Source organism: Alosa alosa, chromosome 17, assembly GCF_017589495.1.
Source record: "Alosa alosa isolate M-15738 ecotype Scorff River chromosome 17, AALO_Geno_1.1, whole genome shotgun sequence".
Classification (NCBI taxonomy): domain Eukaryota; kingdom Metazoa; phylum Chordata; class Actinopteri; order Clupeiformes; family Clupeidae; genus Alosa; species Alosa alosa.
The window spans coordinates 13,433,199-13,448,198 of NC_063205.1; the positions used below are offsets into that span (position 1 = coordinate 13,433,199).

Genomic DNA, 15,000 nt, shown 5'->3' on the forward strand with positions numbered 1-15,000 from the left:
TTCTTGCTGTAATTATTCTTTTTGAATTATTTGATGATTTATATTTGGAGCATTTACACACCCACACACACATGCATCAAGGCTGGCTAGCTTTGCAAAAAAATTGATTTTAGTAAGACAGAAGAGGAACTAAGCCATTCTTTTTATTAAAGCACAGTTTTGACACCCCCTAACCCCTTGCCCCCCCACACACACACACACACCCCCTCTCCCCTTCTGCCTGTACCCGGCTGGGTGCTCTGTGACTAAGCCAGTGTTAAAGACTCCCCATTATCTGTTTTGTCGCGAGTAGGACTCGGGTAATTTTCCCCTGGAAAGATTATTTTTCTCCTGACCAGTCTCCCCTGTTCGGCCCCTAATTGGCTACATAAATCTTGTCTGGTATGAATGAGGAATGTTGCGGCGTTGTCAAGTGCAATCCTCACCCTTATTTACCAATTCATTAAGATCTATCGATGCAGGACTGACAGCATAAATCAGACTCAGGGACAGAATGACCCTAATCAGCCAGGAATAACTGGAAACGTCACTATGAGCTATGTCTCTGTATCACCCGCCAGCAGTCTTGTGTGTGTGTGTGTGTGTGTGTGTGTGTGTGTGTGTGTGTGTGTGTGTGTGTTTGCACGCGACAGTGGCGGCCGCTGCTCTTGTCATTAATGTCCCACTTGTCCTCTCACACACACATTCCCCCTTTCCCCCCCTCCAAAAAGGGGAAATAGGGGATGAGAGAGAGAGAGAGTGAAAGTGAGAGGAATAAGAGAAATTATGCCGCCAGCAGGCTGTAATTGTGCACATCTCGTTCTTCTCCTCTCTCTTCCTCTCAAAGCTGTAGAACATTCTGGAAAACACCATGCCGGTCCCAGTTTGGTAAATATTTCTATCTTGAGTTGTCTAAAATTAAGGTTTAAAGAGAGAGAGAAAGAAAGACAGATGGAATCTCCTTTTCTCTTCTCTTCTTCATCCCTCTCTCTTTCTCTCCTGGAGCTCCCCTCCTTGTAGAAGATGATTGGAACAGACGAATCTGTAGGCGGAGGAAGGCCCTCCCTCTTTTATAGGTCAATTATGCCTGATTAGGTGAGCTGAATTAATTAACGAGAATTTAGCCCCAAAAAATGCTAACGAGGAGAAGGAGAACCCCCGCCTCCGTGGAGGGTTTTTTTTTTTTCCTTTTTCTGTCGTCACGCTCGTCATGGTAACGGAGCGCGCCCACCTTGCATTTCCGCCCCGGCGTTTGGGTGAAAGCGTACGGGGCTCTGATGAGTAAAATTTTAATTACGCGGGACGACACTCGAACGAGGGGAGCTCGCTTACCTCTCTCTCTCTCTCTCTCTCTCTCTCTCTCTCTCTCTCTCTCTTCTTGCCGACGGCAGAGAGAGGAGGAAAATGTGCTTAGGGAGAGACGGAGAGGCAGCGTTTTCTCTGCCAGTACTGAACCGCAGAACCTGGTCTGGGTTAGTTTCGCTGTGTGGGCTGTACAGTCTGAGTTGAGTTGGGTCGGTTCTGATGGACATTTTCATGTGAGGTTTTTTCTTTTTCCCCATCTCCTGGGTAATTTACTGTATATCAAGAGGAGTATGTGGAGGGATTTGAGGAGATTTATTCATTTGAAATGATCTTTTGGTGTTTTATCATTTGCAGTGCCTGACTAAGAAAGATGATTTTTGCACTCAAGCACAGAACACCAAAATACAGGATATTACCAATTTGTACTTGTACACTGAAAGATAGGGCATTATAAATTAAATTTGTGTCTTGAATATATAACAATATGACACACACACACACACGCGCGCATACACACACATAAATGCACACACAAACCATGTTTCATTCTTTTTATTTATTACATATCTTTCCTTTTTTTGGCAATACAATAATATTTTTTTATCTTGGCCCTCAACTCGCTCCTTAATGTAAATAGAGCAGAATTAAGTCGGGAACATCCTTCCCAGAATGGCTGGTATCACCTAACTGGTGTTTATTGGCCCTTGAGCAGATGATTTAAAAGGACGGCGGCAGTCTTTAAGAGCCCGCTCTCATTGAGCCCGCAGATAACCGCCACGTTTGATTCCATTTCTCAGCATAATGTTAATCCATAACAAGAGGAGGGGAAAAAGGACTCCTATTCATCTGCTTCTTTTCATTTTTCTACTCCTGATTTTTTTTTTTTTTTTTTTGTAAATATGCTTTTTTTTCTTTCCTATCCCTGTCTTTGTCCACCCCCTTCACGACACACACACACACACACACACACACACACACACACACACACACACACACACACACACACACACGGCGGCCAACCCACCTATAAAGCAATCTCCTTCATTGTGAGCTGCTCGGAGATTGAGAAAAGGCGGAGAGCATTAGCGTAGCGCGGCGCGGGTCTGCATGAGAGTCATTAATGCTCTTGTACGGGCTCCTCTGAGCACACCGCGCGCCTGTCGGTTAGCTTTTACCACCAAGATACGGGGAGTGGGCGTTGGGTGTTAAGGTGAGGTGCATCTGTGTGTGTGTGTGTGTGTGTGTGGGGGGGGGTCTATAGGAAAGGGGGTGTCTGGAGTTAATCTTCAGGAGTGTTTCTGCGCTAAGAATGTGGATCGTCAGGGGGAAGAGAAAAGTGTCCGAGTCTCCTGCTTTCTCGCTTCGCTCCGCCGCCCCATCGTGGCTGGCTCCGCTCGGAGCTGCAGCCGAGCTCCTCACCGCACCACATACAGGGGGCCGGAGATGGGGGAGATGGGAGGATCGCGCACCTTCAAATTAAGGTCAAAGAGAAACTTTAGATTACCCTACATCCGTCCCAAGGCGTTGCATCATCACCCCACACTCCCTTGCTTAGTGTGTGTGTGTGTGTGTGTGTGTGTGTGTGTGTGTGTGTGTTTTTAATCAGGTCCGAAAATGTGCCATTTTGATTTATTAAGCAATCTGAAGTCTGAAATATTTCAGCATGCACCACCACTGGATTTCTTTATTATGTATGCATTGTAACTTATGGCAATGATGAATTAACTTCAGTGAAGCACAGAATTTCTGATTATTTTAAATGGTATCCATATCTTAACTTGATCGGGAGTCGAAGCAGCCAGCAGACTGTGAAATGTAATTTTTATTTTTTTTTGTTCTGTAGTTATTTCTTCTTCCCTTCTCCTGCCTTCCTGCGTTCGCTCCATCTGGGCTAATCTGCGCCGTGCAACTGATAATGAATAGACTTTGTGGATCACGGAGTTAGCGATCATGGCGCGGTCTAGAAGTAATCATTATGCTACTTTGCATGCCCGCGCATTCATCACACTCATACATCAGCACTTCGTCATGACCGGGCTTTGGGGTAATAAAAGAAGTCGCATCCTTATTTTCAAGGACAGGATGTGTGTGTGTGTGTGTGTGTGTGTGTGTGTGTGTGTGTGTGTGTGTGTTGGGACTATCAACTTTGCCTCTCACTTGTCCTGTGACCACTCCCATTGAAAGTTTATGTTCACACACACACACACACACACACACACACACACACACACACACAATGGTGTTGGTGTTGATGGAGGGGGTGTAGGTGAGAATGCCCCTGTTGACAGGGAAAGATGGCAAGGTCCTCGTTAATTAGGAGGTCCTTAAAAGTGGTCCCATATAAAGATGGAGAATACACAAGCACAAGACACAGACTCACATACACACACCACCTTAGTATTGTGATTGCAAGTGTCTCTCTCTCTCTCTCTCTCTCTCTCTCTCTCTCTCTCTGTATGTGTGTGTGAAACATCTGTGTCGTATTCTTGCCCTGGTTGCCTGTCTTTCTCTCTCTCCCTCTCCAGGCACCTCCTGTCCCCTGTCCCCAAAACCCCCCCCACACACACACACACACACACACGCCACACGCCACACACCCCAAATTGTGGGCCCCAGCGTATGAATGCATTGTCAGGCTTCTGTCTGGGATCCTTCCCAGTGATGGGGGAGGCAGATTTGCACAGCGTCGGATTCGCGAGCAAACATTGACACAGCCAGGGAGGAATCGCAGCCGGGGCTACAGCGGCGAGCAGCAACAGCCGTCTTCTGCTGCAGCCAGTAGAAAGAATCAGACACAAAGAAGGGGGGATGCAGTTAAGATCGGCAAATAATATGTCTTTATTCAGCGGCTCGCTCAGACAATTCCTCTGTATGTATATCTCTGCTTGCTTTCTTTTTCCTCTCTCTCCCCCCCTCTCGTCTCTGTTTGATTGGCGAGGTTATCCAATGCACTGGAGTGGTATAGACAGCTGCAGTGGCGATCAGTGTCTTTTTTTGCCTTGTCTGTGTGTAGTTGTGTGTGTGGTGTGTGCTGGGTAGTTGAGTCCATGTGCGGGGTTGCGTGTGTGGGATGGGCAGCGGTGAGGGCCGTGCGCCGCAGTCGTGTTGATTTGGGTAATAAGCACTCTTCATTTGGTTATTATGGCTTGGGAGATGCGGTGATAAGCGCGGGACGTGTTTAAACATGGGACAGTAGTGATTTAGAGGATGACGGATCACACAAACACACACACACACACACACACATTTTCTGGCTTCCCACTCTGCATGCATTTACGTGTGCGCACATACACTCGTTCACACACACACAAAGAAAAAACAATATGCCTACATACACATATAAGTTTACATACACACAAACATTGCTGACATAAATATGTACAGACACACACACACACACACCAACTCAAGCATCGAGGCAGTGATACACTAACAAGAGCTGTACATGTTGTCACACTGGAGCCACCCTTCTGCCTGAGTTGTTTTTTAGGGGAGACAACAGGCTGGTAGTCCTGACAGTCAGCCTGCTGGCCCCCAGGGCCTCTGCTTCAGGGCCGAGGGACCTGTGACCAACACACACACACACACACACACACACACACACACACACACACACAGACACACAGACGCACATACATCTCTCTGTCTCCTTGTCACACTAACCCTCATGAACAGGGACATACTCATACACAGCTCAGTATCAACCTCACAACCTCTTCTCCAATCCATCTCTCTCCTTCTCTCTCTCTCTCTCTCTCTCTCTCTCTCTCTCTCTCTCTCTCTCTCTCTCTGTCCATCTCTCTCTGGGAGTGCAGTGCGTCAGTGACACTTGAGCGATCAAATTTGGTGAAGTGAGGCACATCTCTGGTTCCACCGTTCCACGGCTGTGCAGATGAACAGTACCGTCCCGTGTACCTAATTGACATTGTAATTGGCAGATTTGAATGTTGCGTTCGGATGGCTAATTAATTTATCTCACCACTGCCATTAAGGTTAAAGCACCATCTGATCTCTCTGAATATGCTTTGCATACATCTGCATAGTGAATATTTAAATTTAGATATACTAATGACCCATTCTTAATTTTGTATTATTTTGTAGCTGTTCATTTATATTTTTTCTGTTAATAATTGAACATGTAACCGTGTATTTCAGGTAGTGTTTTTTTTTTTTTTTTTTTAAATAATGTAAAAGCCCTTTTTCATCCAAGACATCAAAATGAGATGCGGAGGTCTCCATTTCTCATTTGAATTTTTGAATACATTTCTGAGATGAATCGTACATAATTTACCTGTCATTAAAAGATCCATTTTTCTTTCTCTCTCTCTCTTTCTCTCTTTCTGTCTTCCATCTCGGCTTACAGCTTTCATTCCTCTCCTCACATCTTCAAGTTTCCTTGCACAGAAAAAGCACTCCATTAGATTGTTCATAAAGCGCTGGTAACGGCAATCAAGTTGGTTCACTGTGAATATTTGAAACGGGGGGGCATGTAAAATTTATGCCTCATTAGAATACGTATACCCCCAGCCTGGTCTGGTCTGGGTAGCAGCTTTTGTGTTTTCTTCTGCTGAGATTCATTAGGGTGGCACTCGTTACAGTCTGCCTCTCCTTCCTTCCTTGCCTTCTTCTCTCCTGCTTTCCTTCATTCTTTATTTTTGTCTTTCTTTCTGTATTTCCTTCTTCTCTCGCTTTCTCTCTTTCTCTCTCTCTCTCTCTCTGTCTCACTCTATATCATTTCTCCTTATCTCTTTTCTCATACTTGACCTTTACACTTTTGCTGATGATTTTCTGTTATTCTCTTGTTTACTGAGGTTCTTTGGCAGCTGTCACCTGCATGCATGTATGTGTACCTGTGTGTGTGTGTGTGTGTGTGTGTGTGTGTGTGTGTGTGTGTGTGTTTAAGCTTAGGCAGTTTGTCCTTTCTGATGCCTTGTTTACTTCCTCTTTTTAAAAAAATTTTTTTTAAGTTCCCATTACATTTTTTCAGAGATGTGTGTTTTTGTGTGTGCGCACATGTTTGTAGGAAGGCGAGAGGAGTGTGACTGAGTTTAGTGTGTTTGAGGTATGCATTTGTGTGTTTTTCTTCTTATTATTTTTACGGGCATAATTAGTGTTATATATGTGATGTGAAGAATTTGCAAATGTCTTTGGGGTATTTTGTCAAGGCTAAACTGTGTCGCCTCTGCTTGGTCCTCTTTCAAAGGCTGTTTCTAATTATTCTGTCACACACTTGTGCACACTGCACACACACACACACACACATGCACTCTCCCTCTCTCTCTCTTTCTCTCTCTCTCTCTCACACACACACACACACACACACACACACACACACATGCACACACACAGAAAGAAAAGAAGGGAAAAAAGAGGTTAAGTCAATAGGTGAGAATTGCCATTCAGAGAAATGCTCATAAATATTCTCTCAAAAGTGAATTTCTGCTCCATGGTTAAAAGGCAGTAAGGATATTTTTTGACACATTACTCTTCATCTGAATCAGGGACACATCATAGGAATTTTCCTGTGGCACAAACAGGGCGAAAAAAAAGTAGAGAACCAGAATTAAAAAAGCAGCCAAAGAATGTATGAGTGATAATGGCATTTTGACTGACAGAAGAAAGGTGCATGTAAAGAGGAGGGGAGGTGTGTTAGTGTGTGTGTGTGTGCGTGTGCGCGCGATGCAGACGGCACCTTGAATTTCATTTGTTGGGTTGGAGTGTCTCTTTTATGTGTGGTAAGCATCTCCAGTGATCTTAGCAGGGTTCTTGGTCCACGTGCTGAAAGTATGGAGCGTTTATGCAGGGAAAATGATAAAACATTTATTAGGAGAGAGAGGAGGTGATATGCATAATTTATGCTGTTTTTAGCACAATCATTAGTGATATTCCTGATAGATTTTTATTATTATTATTATTATTAGTAGTACAATTATTTTAAGTACACTATGCACATAGAGGTTTATTAGAAATTAAATGAATGGCCCTATATATATATATATATATATATATATATATATATATATATATATATATATATATATATATATATATATATATATATATATATATAGTTTGTGGCTGTTTTTTAAAAGATTGTGACTTGCATGGAGTGGCTTGTGTCTGATTGTGTTGCACACTTCACTGTTTAATTGCCCTGCTCTTCACCGCCAGCCATGTCTTAAATGTCAGGAAAATAAATGAATATCTGAGCTACTGATTAAAAAAAATAGCCAATGTGAGATCTTTCTCTTTCTCTCCCTCTCTCTCACCTTATTTCTGTCTCTGTTTCTCTCTGGTAGAGCCTTGCAGGCAGATATTTTTTAGCCGCAGAACAAGGGAAAAGCCCATTATATCGTTTATCACCAGGTTAGACCATGTGACTACCCCCCCCCCCCCTTCTTCACCAACCCCCCACACCAAATTTTAATTTTGCCTGATTAGCTGTGCGTCATTAAGCAGCATCAGCTGAGCGGCATCGGAGCTGTAGCAGCCTGACAGGATCAAGACCGAGGATATCTGAGAGAGAGAGAGAGAGAGAGAGAGAGAGAGAGAGAGAGAGAGATAGAGATCCCAAAAAAATCAGACTAGGTGGTTTGCCTTTTAAAAAAAAGAAATAGAAATGTTCAAAAAAGTGTAAGGACATATGTTTGTTTGTGCACGTGTGTTTTGAGTGTGACCGAGAGATGTGATGTTGTCTTTGGCATGTAGCAGTCACATATGTGTTTTTGCTTTAAAAGAGATTAAACAGTTTCTTCGGATGTTTTGTTTTTCCTCCAAAAAGTACATTTTCAAATAAATAAATAAATAAACAAATATACATAAACAAAAAAAAAAAAAAAAAAACAAATATGAATTAAAGTTTTAGAAGTATTTTAGCTCATGTCTCTGTGATGCATATGAAATGTAGAGTCGAAGCTCTTGCTTCGTGCTGCTCTTTTTTAAGAAACACAAGCCCCACTCCCATTTAAAACAGAAAAAACACTAAGCACTTGCATCTCTTTGTATGGCTTCATTTGCACAATGAATGCATAATTCCTCTTGCATCACCCCCTCCCCCTCCTCAAATGCTTTAATTTGCAAAAGAGGCACACAGCTTGATAATGGAGGCGTTAAGAAAAAAAAGAAAGAAAAGGGAAAAAAAGAAATAAGAAGGAGGGGAAAAAAAAGGGGGGTACACAACAAGAGCCTTAACGGGTGCCTCTCGATCCCTCCTAGGTTTGTAAATCATGATGCAAGAGACGGCCACAGAGACAATAAGCAACAGTTCACTGAGTCAAAATGGATTGAGCAACCTAAGCAACCAATTAGATGCTGGCGCGCGCGACGGCAGACTGAGCACTGACACAAGCGGGGATGTGAGCACAGTCGAGCTGCTGCATCTCCAACAACAGCAGGTAAGTTGTGTTTCTTCCCCGCTCTCTCCTTCTCCCTCGCGCTCTCTCGCTCTCGCCCCTCTCCCTCTCCCTCTCTCCCTCTCTCCCTCTCTGTCTCCCCTCTGCTTCTCTCGCTATCCCCCTCTCTCTCTCTCTCTCTCACACACACTCTCTCTGTCTCGCTGCTCTCTGTCGCTTGCACACTCTGTCTTGCTAAGGAGCGTGACTGTTTGGGTGTAGAGTGGAAGTGGGATCTTTCTTTTTTTTTCAGTGTAGGACAGAGTGATGGGGCACACGTGTGTGTGTGTGTGTGTGTGTGTGTGTTTATGTGTTTGTTTGTGATTTGTTTATGTGTTTTTATTTTTGTTTAGCTAAAAAAAATGTGAGTGTTGTAAATAAGTATGCTTAGTGTGCTTTTTGGAAAGACACAAGGATATGTAATGTGATGGAGAATTTGAATATGACTTTATACTTCTTTGAAAAGTGAGAATCTTAAAATATATATATCCATGCTGTCATAAGCAGAATTTGTCTATTTTTTAACTTAGTCTTTTGCAGTCTCTCTCTTCCTTTGTCAGTCATTTAATATTTGTTGTGTATGCAATTCACCACGGATGAGGCCATGTGTGTGTGTGTGTGTGTGTGGGTGCCCGCATGTGTGTGCAAGGCAGGCGGGAGAGAGTGCGGTCTAGGAGCCGGCATGCTGGGCTTTCCGCGTGTGGGAGTTTGTCTCTGTGTGTGTGTGTGCGCGCGTCTTCATGTGTGTTGGCGCTTGTGCCATCCACTAGAGGGCCCCCAAAGGAGGTTGTTCTCAGCTCTCTAAAGCTCTCAGAATGGAAGACTTCTTTTTTTATTTGATTTTGACTCATTTTAACTTAGACTAAGTGTATATGTGTGACTGGCTTTTTGTCTGGATGTGTGTGGGTGTATGTATGAGCATATGTGTGTGTCTGTTTGTGCATACAAACGCTTCATACATTTTGGAATGTTGTTTATTAAATTTATGAAATGGTTGGAGGTTATTGATTTTGGTGTGATGTTATTCTCTAGAGAGCAAGAAAGAGTTGCTATCTGTCTCTCTCTCTCTCTCTCTCTATGTGTGTGTGTGTGTGTGTGTGTGCATGTGCACGTGTTTTATTTGAAACAGAGCCGGGTCAGGCTCTCGTGTGCCTATTCTTTGAGTGAGTGATTGATTTGACAGTTGCCCAAAGAGCTGGGATTGGGGTGGCTATGCTGATGGAGAGACTTAGGGCACATCTTTATGTGTGTGTGTGTGTGTGTGTGTGTGTCAGTCAGTGTCATTGAGAGTGTGAGGCGTGTTTATGTGAATGCTCTTTTGATGTGTGTCATTCTGTGGTGAGGAGAGTACGGCTATTGGCTCTTACATTGAGTGAAAATGTAAAAAAAAAGATCAATAGGACTTTGCGTGTAATATTTAGCTATTTTAGTGTGTTTTGTAAATCTGTTATTTTTCTGTCATTTTTTGATACATTCTATTACAATATTGCAAATTTTTTTGCAAAGATGTGTGTGTCTGTGTGTGTATGCTTGCTTGCTTGTTTTGTGTGTGTGTGTGTGTGTGTGTGTCCGTGCTGGTAGGGACAGCTGAAGCCCTGTAGTCAGTGTGGAGCCGTTCTAGCAGAATGAAGCGTGTCCTGGAGGCCTCTCTGAACTAACACCCCCCTTACACACACACACACACACACACACACACACACACACACACACACACACACACACACACACACACACTTGCTGCAGCTGGTGATTACAGCGGCATCGGCACTCACCTCCATTCATCATGTGCTTGCCTGTGTCTCACACACGCTTCTGATTGGGGTCAATTCCCTCCCTCTCTCATTATTCTTCTGTTTTAACCTGGCCCCTATATGTGCACATCCACACATGTGTCTGTGTCTGTGTGTGTGTCTGTGTGTGTGTGTGTGTGTGTGTGTGTGTGTGTGAGAGAGAGAGAGAGAGAGAAAGAGAGACTGTGAATGTCTCGTGATAGACTGCAGACACAAGACTGACCTGCCCTGTCCTGTTGTGTGTGTGTGTGTGTGTGTGTGTGTGTGTGTGTCCGTGTGTCCGTGTCCTCAATGTCCTATGTGTGTAGGTGGGTGGGTGTCACAGAAGTCTCCCTCTAGTCTGTGCACATGATACACTTCAGGATTAGGCCTTTATTTTGAAATCCTCTGTATTTAATTTCCTCTTGGATTACTGGCCTCAGTGCTGTTAACCACACATTTCACTTATTGAGGTTTTATATTATTTGTTTTTGTATTCGTTGCAGAGGTCAGTTCTATGTTAAATTCAAATTTTAGTTGTAGTTGTTTGTCTGTTTTATGTGACTGTCTGTGTTGCTGTGTATGAGGATTTGGGTTCACAATGTGGGTTCACTATGAAAAAAAATGTATCTGTGTGTGTGTGTGTGTTTGAGAGGCAAGAGTCACTCATCTCTGATAAAACGTCTGACCAAATCCCCCTTTTCCCCCATTTTCCTCTCTTCTCCTGTCTTCTCTTGTCCTCTCCTCTTACAGTTCTGCTTCTCTCCATCTTTTCTTCTTGTTTATTTTCTCATGGCCTGCCCCCTCTCCCTCTTTTCTTTTGTTCCTCTCACCTCCTCTATCTTTTCCCCCTTTCCATCTCTCTCTCTCTCTCTCTCTCTCTCTCTCTCTCTCTGGCTCTGCTCTGTCTGTGTTCAGACAGACACATTGAAATGAGAGGTCCAGCTAACAGGCCTCCAGAGGCTTTTTAAGCAGGGGCCTTGTGCTGTTAACTTCACACACTTCCTGCTTCTAGTGTGTGTCCGCGTGCACACACAGTCTCTCTCTCTCTCTCTCACACACACACACACACACACACACACACACACACACACACACACACACAGACATGCACATTCACATGCAGACACTCACCCACGCATGCTCTCTCTGTCTCTCTCTCTCACACACACACACACACACACACACACACACACACACACACACACACACGCTTTTCGTCTCTGAGTTTTCGCTCTCCCTCTGTGTTCTCGTCTCACCAAACCGCAGAGAGACGGTGTGCTGGAGCGTGTGCGCACCTTTAGGTGCTGGCTCAGGGCTTTTCAGATGGGCTCAGGGACATGAGCATGTTGAATCAGGTGCTACGTGTGTGTGTGTGTGTGTGTGTGGGGCTGGGTGAATGAGTGGGTGGGTGGATGTGAATGCCTACGGTAAATGCACAGTCTTTGTGGTTGGAATGTGAAGCGCAGCATATATACTTGGCATCTGGTTAAGTCACATAAAACATACACACAAACACACACACACACACACACACACACACACACACAATAGAGTGAGACAGAGACAGATCGAGTGTGTTCTTTTTTCATCACGTGTGTTAAAAGTGATGTTTTTGCAGTGGTGTAAATCCTGTTTGGGTGTGCAAGGAGTTTCCTGACGTGCTGTTTTCAGTGTGTGTGTGTGTAAGGCTGGGAGGGTGTGGGCCGGGTCGGTGTTGTTGCAGCTGCACATTGATCTGATATTTAGGGGTCCAGGGAGGATTAGCCCTAACTCTGAAGAGCCCTCTCTGGCTCTCGGCCTCGCTCACCCCCCCCCCCCCGCCGGATTGCCAAAATACCACCTGCAGTCATAATTAACGCGGCCGCGGCCGCCTCATGTTACGGGTGGGCTCTTGCTTGAGCCCGGCCACATCCACGTCCGGCAAGACGGTGAATCAGACCGCGAGACTTACCGGCCTCCCCCTGTCTGTGTCGAGGCTGGCGTTAGCTCAATATCGGAGTGCCTGATTGTTTTTAATATGTCAGGTTTGTTGTTTGTCTTTATTAGCATTGTTTGAGATTAATAAAGCAGTGTGCAGTGGATTGTTTTTCAGGCCTGATTTTGGAAGCTAATATGAGAATTAGAAATATGCAAATGAACGTGAGGATGAGGATAGGCAGTGGAGGGAGAGGGTTTGGTGTCATGGACACCGTTTTTTATTTTATTTTTTTGTATGCTCACTCTGATGTCTGGTGCATTTCTACGCATGGCTATTATTCATTCTCAATTCCTGTGTAATTCGATTTTAAATCAGATGTGTGTGTGTGTGTGTGTGTCTGTGTGTGTGTTTAGATATTAAATATTTTGGTGTGTATGTCTGTGTGTGTAGATATTAAATATGTTGGGGTGTGTGTGTGTGTGTGTGTGTGTGTGTGTGTGTGTGTGTGTGTGTGTGTGTGTGTGTGTGTCTTCAAAAGCCCTCTAAATATACCACATCTGCCCACTCTTTAAATAACCCTTATCCAAAGTGAGTAAAAAACCTTTGACTTCTGCTCACAGGAACGATAACCTCCCCACATTCTCTAATACGCCACGCCTTCCTACAGCAGAGTATTGACTCTGTGCTGGGTGCTGAGGTTATGTTGTAGTACATGGTAATAATAATATTGTAATGCGTGTGGCTTAGCATCGATCCACTGATCTATACTGTAATGTCCCTTAATGGTGCTGTTAGTTGATTACACTGATGCATAATCCATGTGCTGTTTAGCTCGGGATTGATGACTTATACAGAGCTATGGCTCACTGCCATCTATAAGGCTAAGCTTTAGAGAAGAGAAAAACATCTATATAATAATAATCATGTATCTATGGTCCCAGATCACTTAACTGTGCCTCATAATTGCTGCATGGGTATACAGGCCAAGAGCATTACAGTGCACCTTAGAACCACTGCCGGCATCTAGTATTTCAGATTACTGCATTTGTGTGGCAGAGAGGCTGTGTACTGTACATCTGTTGTGACCAGTTTAACTAAAGTACATATCAGAAATGCGGCATGGTGGAGCCACAGTCCGAAACAAATACAGCAGACTGTGTGTCTTCTTTATTGTGCCCAGATGAGAGAGTTGTGAGAAACCCAAAAAATGGATTTGATTCGTTTTGATGAATAAAATGGAATGCCGTAGTTCAGCGGTGTAATGGGACAACAATTTTCAGTTTTGTTTTTTTGAGTTTTGTTTTCTGTAAAAAATTGATGCCATGAGGGTTGTTGAGAGTTTCATAGGTGTGTTTCAGTGTTGGTCTTTTTCTCTGAATTTCCATTTAAATGTTGTCCAGTGTGGAGTATGTGTGGGTGTTTATGTGATTGTGCTCCGTACTGACAGTGAGTTTGTGAAGTGTGTAGTTTGTGTGTTTGTGTTTTGGTGACGGGCTGGTGGCGTGGTTCTTCGTATCGAGTGTTTGAGTGTGTGTGCTGTTGTGTGTGCTGGTGTGCTGGTGTGTGTGTGTGCCGGTGGCATCACTGTAACAGTGACAGCAATTAACCCAACTGTTTAGCTGCAGGAGAATTTCACATGAGACGTGTGTGACAGCCAATGTCAGACACCGCCCCCTCCACACACACATTAAGACACCCAGACACACATATACTAGAATTTTTAGAGAAAATGAAATCTGAGCTACATCGCTATGCAAGTTTGCCATCAGCGAAAGGGCTCAGAGGCTGCTTAATATCCCAGCTGTTATTTCACAGTGAAATACAGGAATGTGTAGTAATGCAGATGTATGACTTTAAACTCTACAATTGCTAATTGCTCTACTTATTCAGTCTAAACATAATGCTTTAGATAAAGATGATGGTGATGCTGTTGGTAGTAGTAATAATAATAATAATAATAATAATAATAGTTTATAAATTATATGAATACAACTGATTAATAATTTATGTTTTTTAATAAGGCAAGTGCACTAGTGCTCATTGTGTGTGTGTGTGTGTGTGTGTGTGTGTGTGTGTGTGTGTGTGTGTGTGTGTGTCTGTATGATAGGAGGGGAGTGTGGGTGGGTGGTATATCAGGACATGCTCTTATGGGAGTTCTAATGACTGTCATTTTGGCTTGAGGCCTGGGTTGAAACGTCATCCACACTTGCCTGTCACCCCTCTATGTTCTTTTGCATCCATATTACCCCCACCAACTCTCTCTTACACACACACACACACACACACACACACACACACACACAGACACACACACACAGCCTTAAGCAATAGCATGCAGAGTGGATGCAGTAATTTATGAAGTCACCATGATGAGTCTTTATACAGTAGACACACACACATACACACACACACACACACACACACACACACACACACACACACACACACACACACACACACTGACAAAGCTTCAGCTTTCACTTCATCAGCCCTGTAGATAAACCAAGGCAGAGGGACAGACACAAACAAAGAGTAAAAAAAAAACAGGCGCAGACAGGAGCACAAAGCCTGAATGAAAGCATAAAAGAAAGAGGGATGAATGAAAGAAAGGAGGAAAAATGAGGTGGGGGGGTCG

General features: G+C 43.8%; 1 protein-coding gene across 15 annotated transcripts in view; it reads left to right on the forward strand.

Annotated features, from left to right (window-relative positions):
- Positions 1-15,000, forward strand: part of foxp2 (forkhead box P2) — a 141,105-nt gene that overhangs the window by 49,091 nt on the left and 77,014 nt on the right. For 13 of the 15 annotated variants that reach the window (XM_048267507.1, XM_048267512.1, XM_048267513.1 and 10 more), the window contains one exon: positions 8,500-8,678. The exons of the other annotated variants lie outside the window; for them this stretch is intronic. In XM_048267507.1, the coding sequence (XP_048123464.1) occupies positions 8,511-8,678 (168 nt within the window). In that variant the 5' untranslated portion in view covers positions 8,500-8,510. The remainder of the gene's footprint in view (positions 1-8,499; positions 8,679-15,000) is intronic. 15 annotated transcript variants of the gene reach the window in all.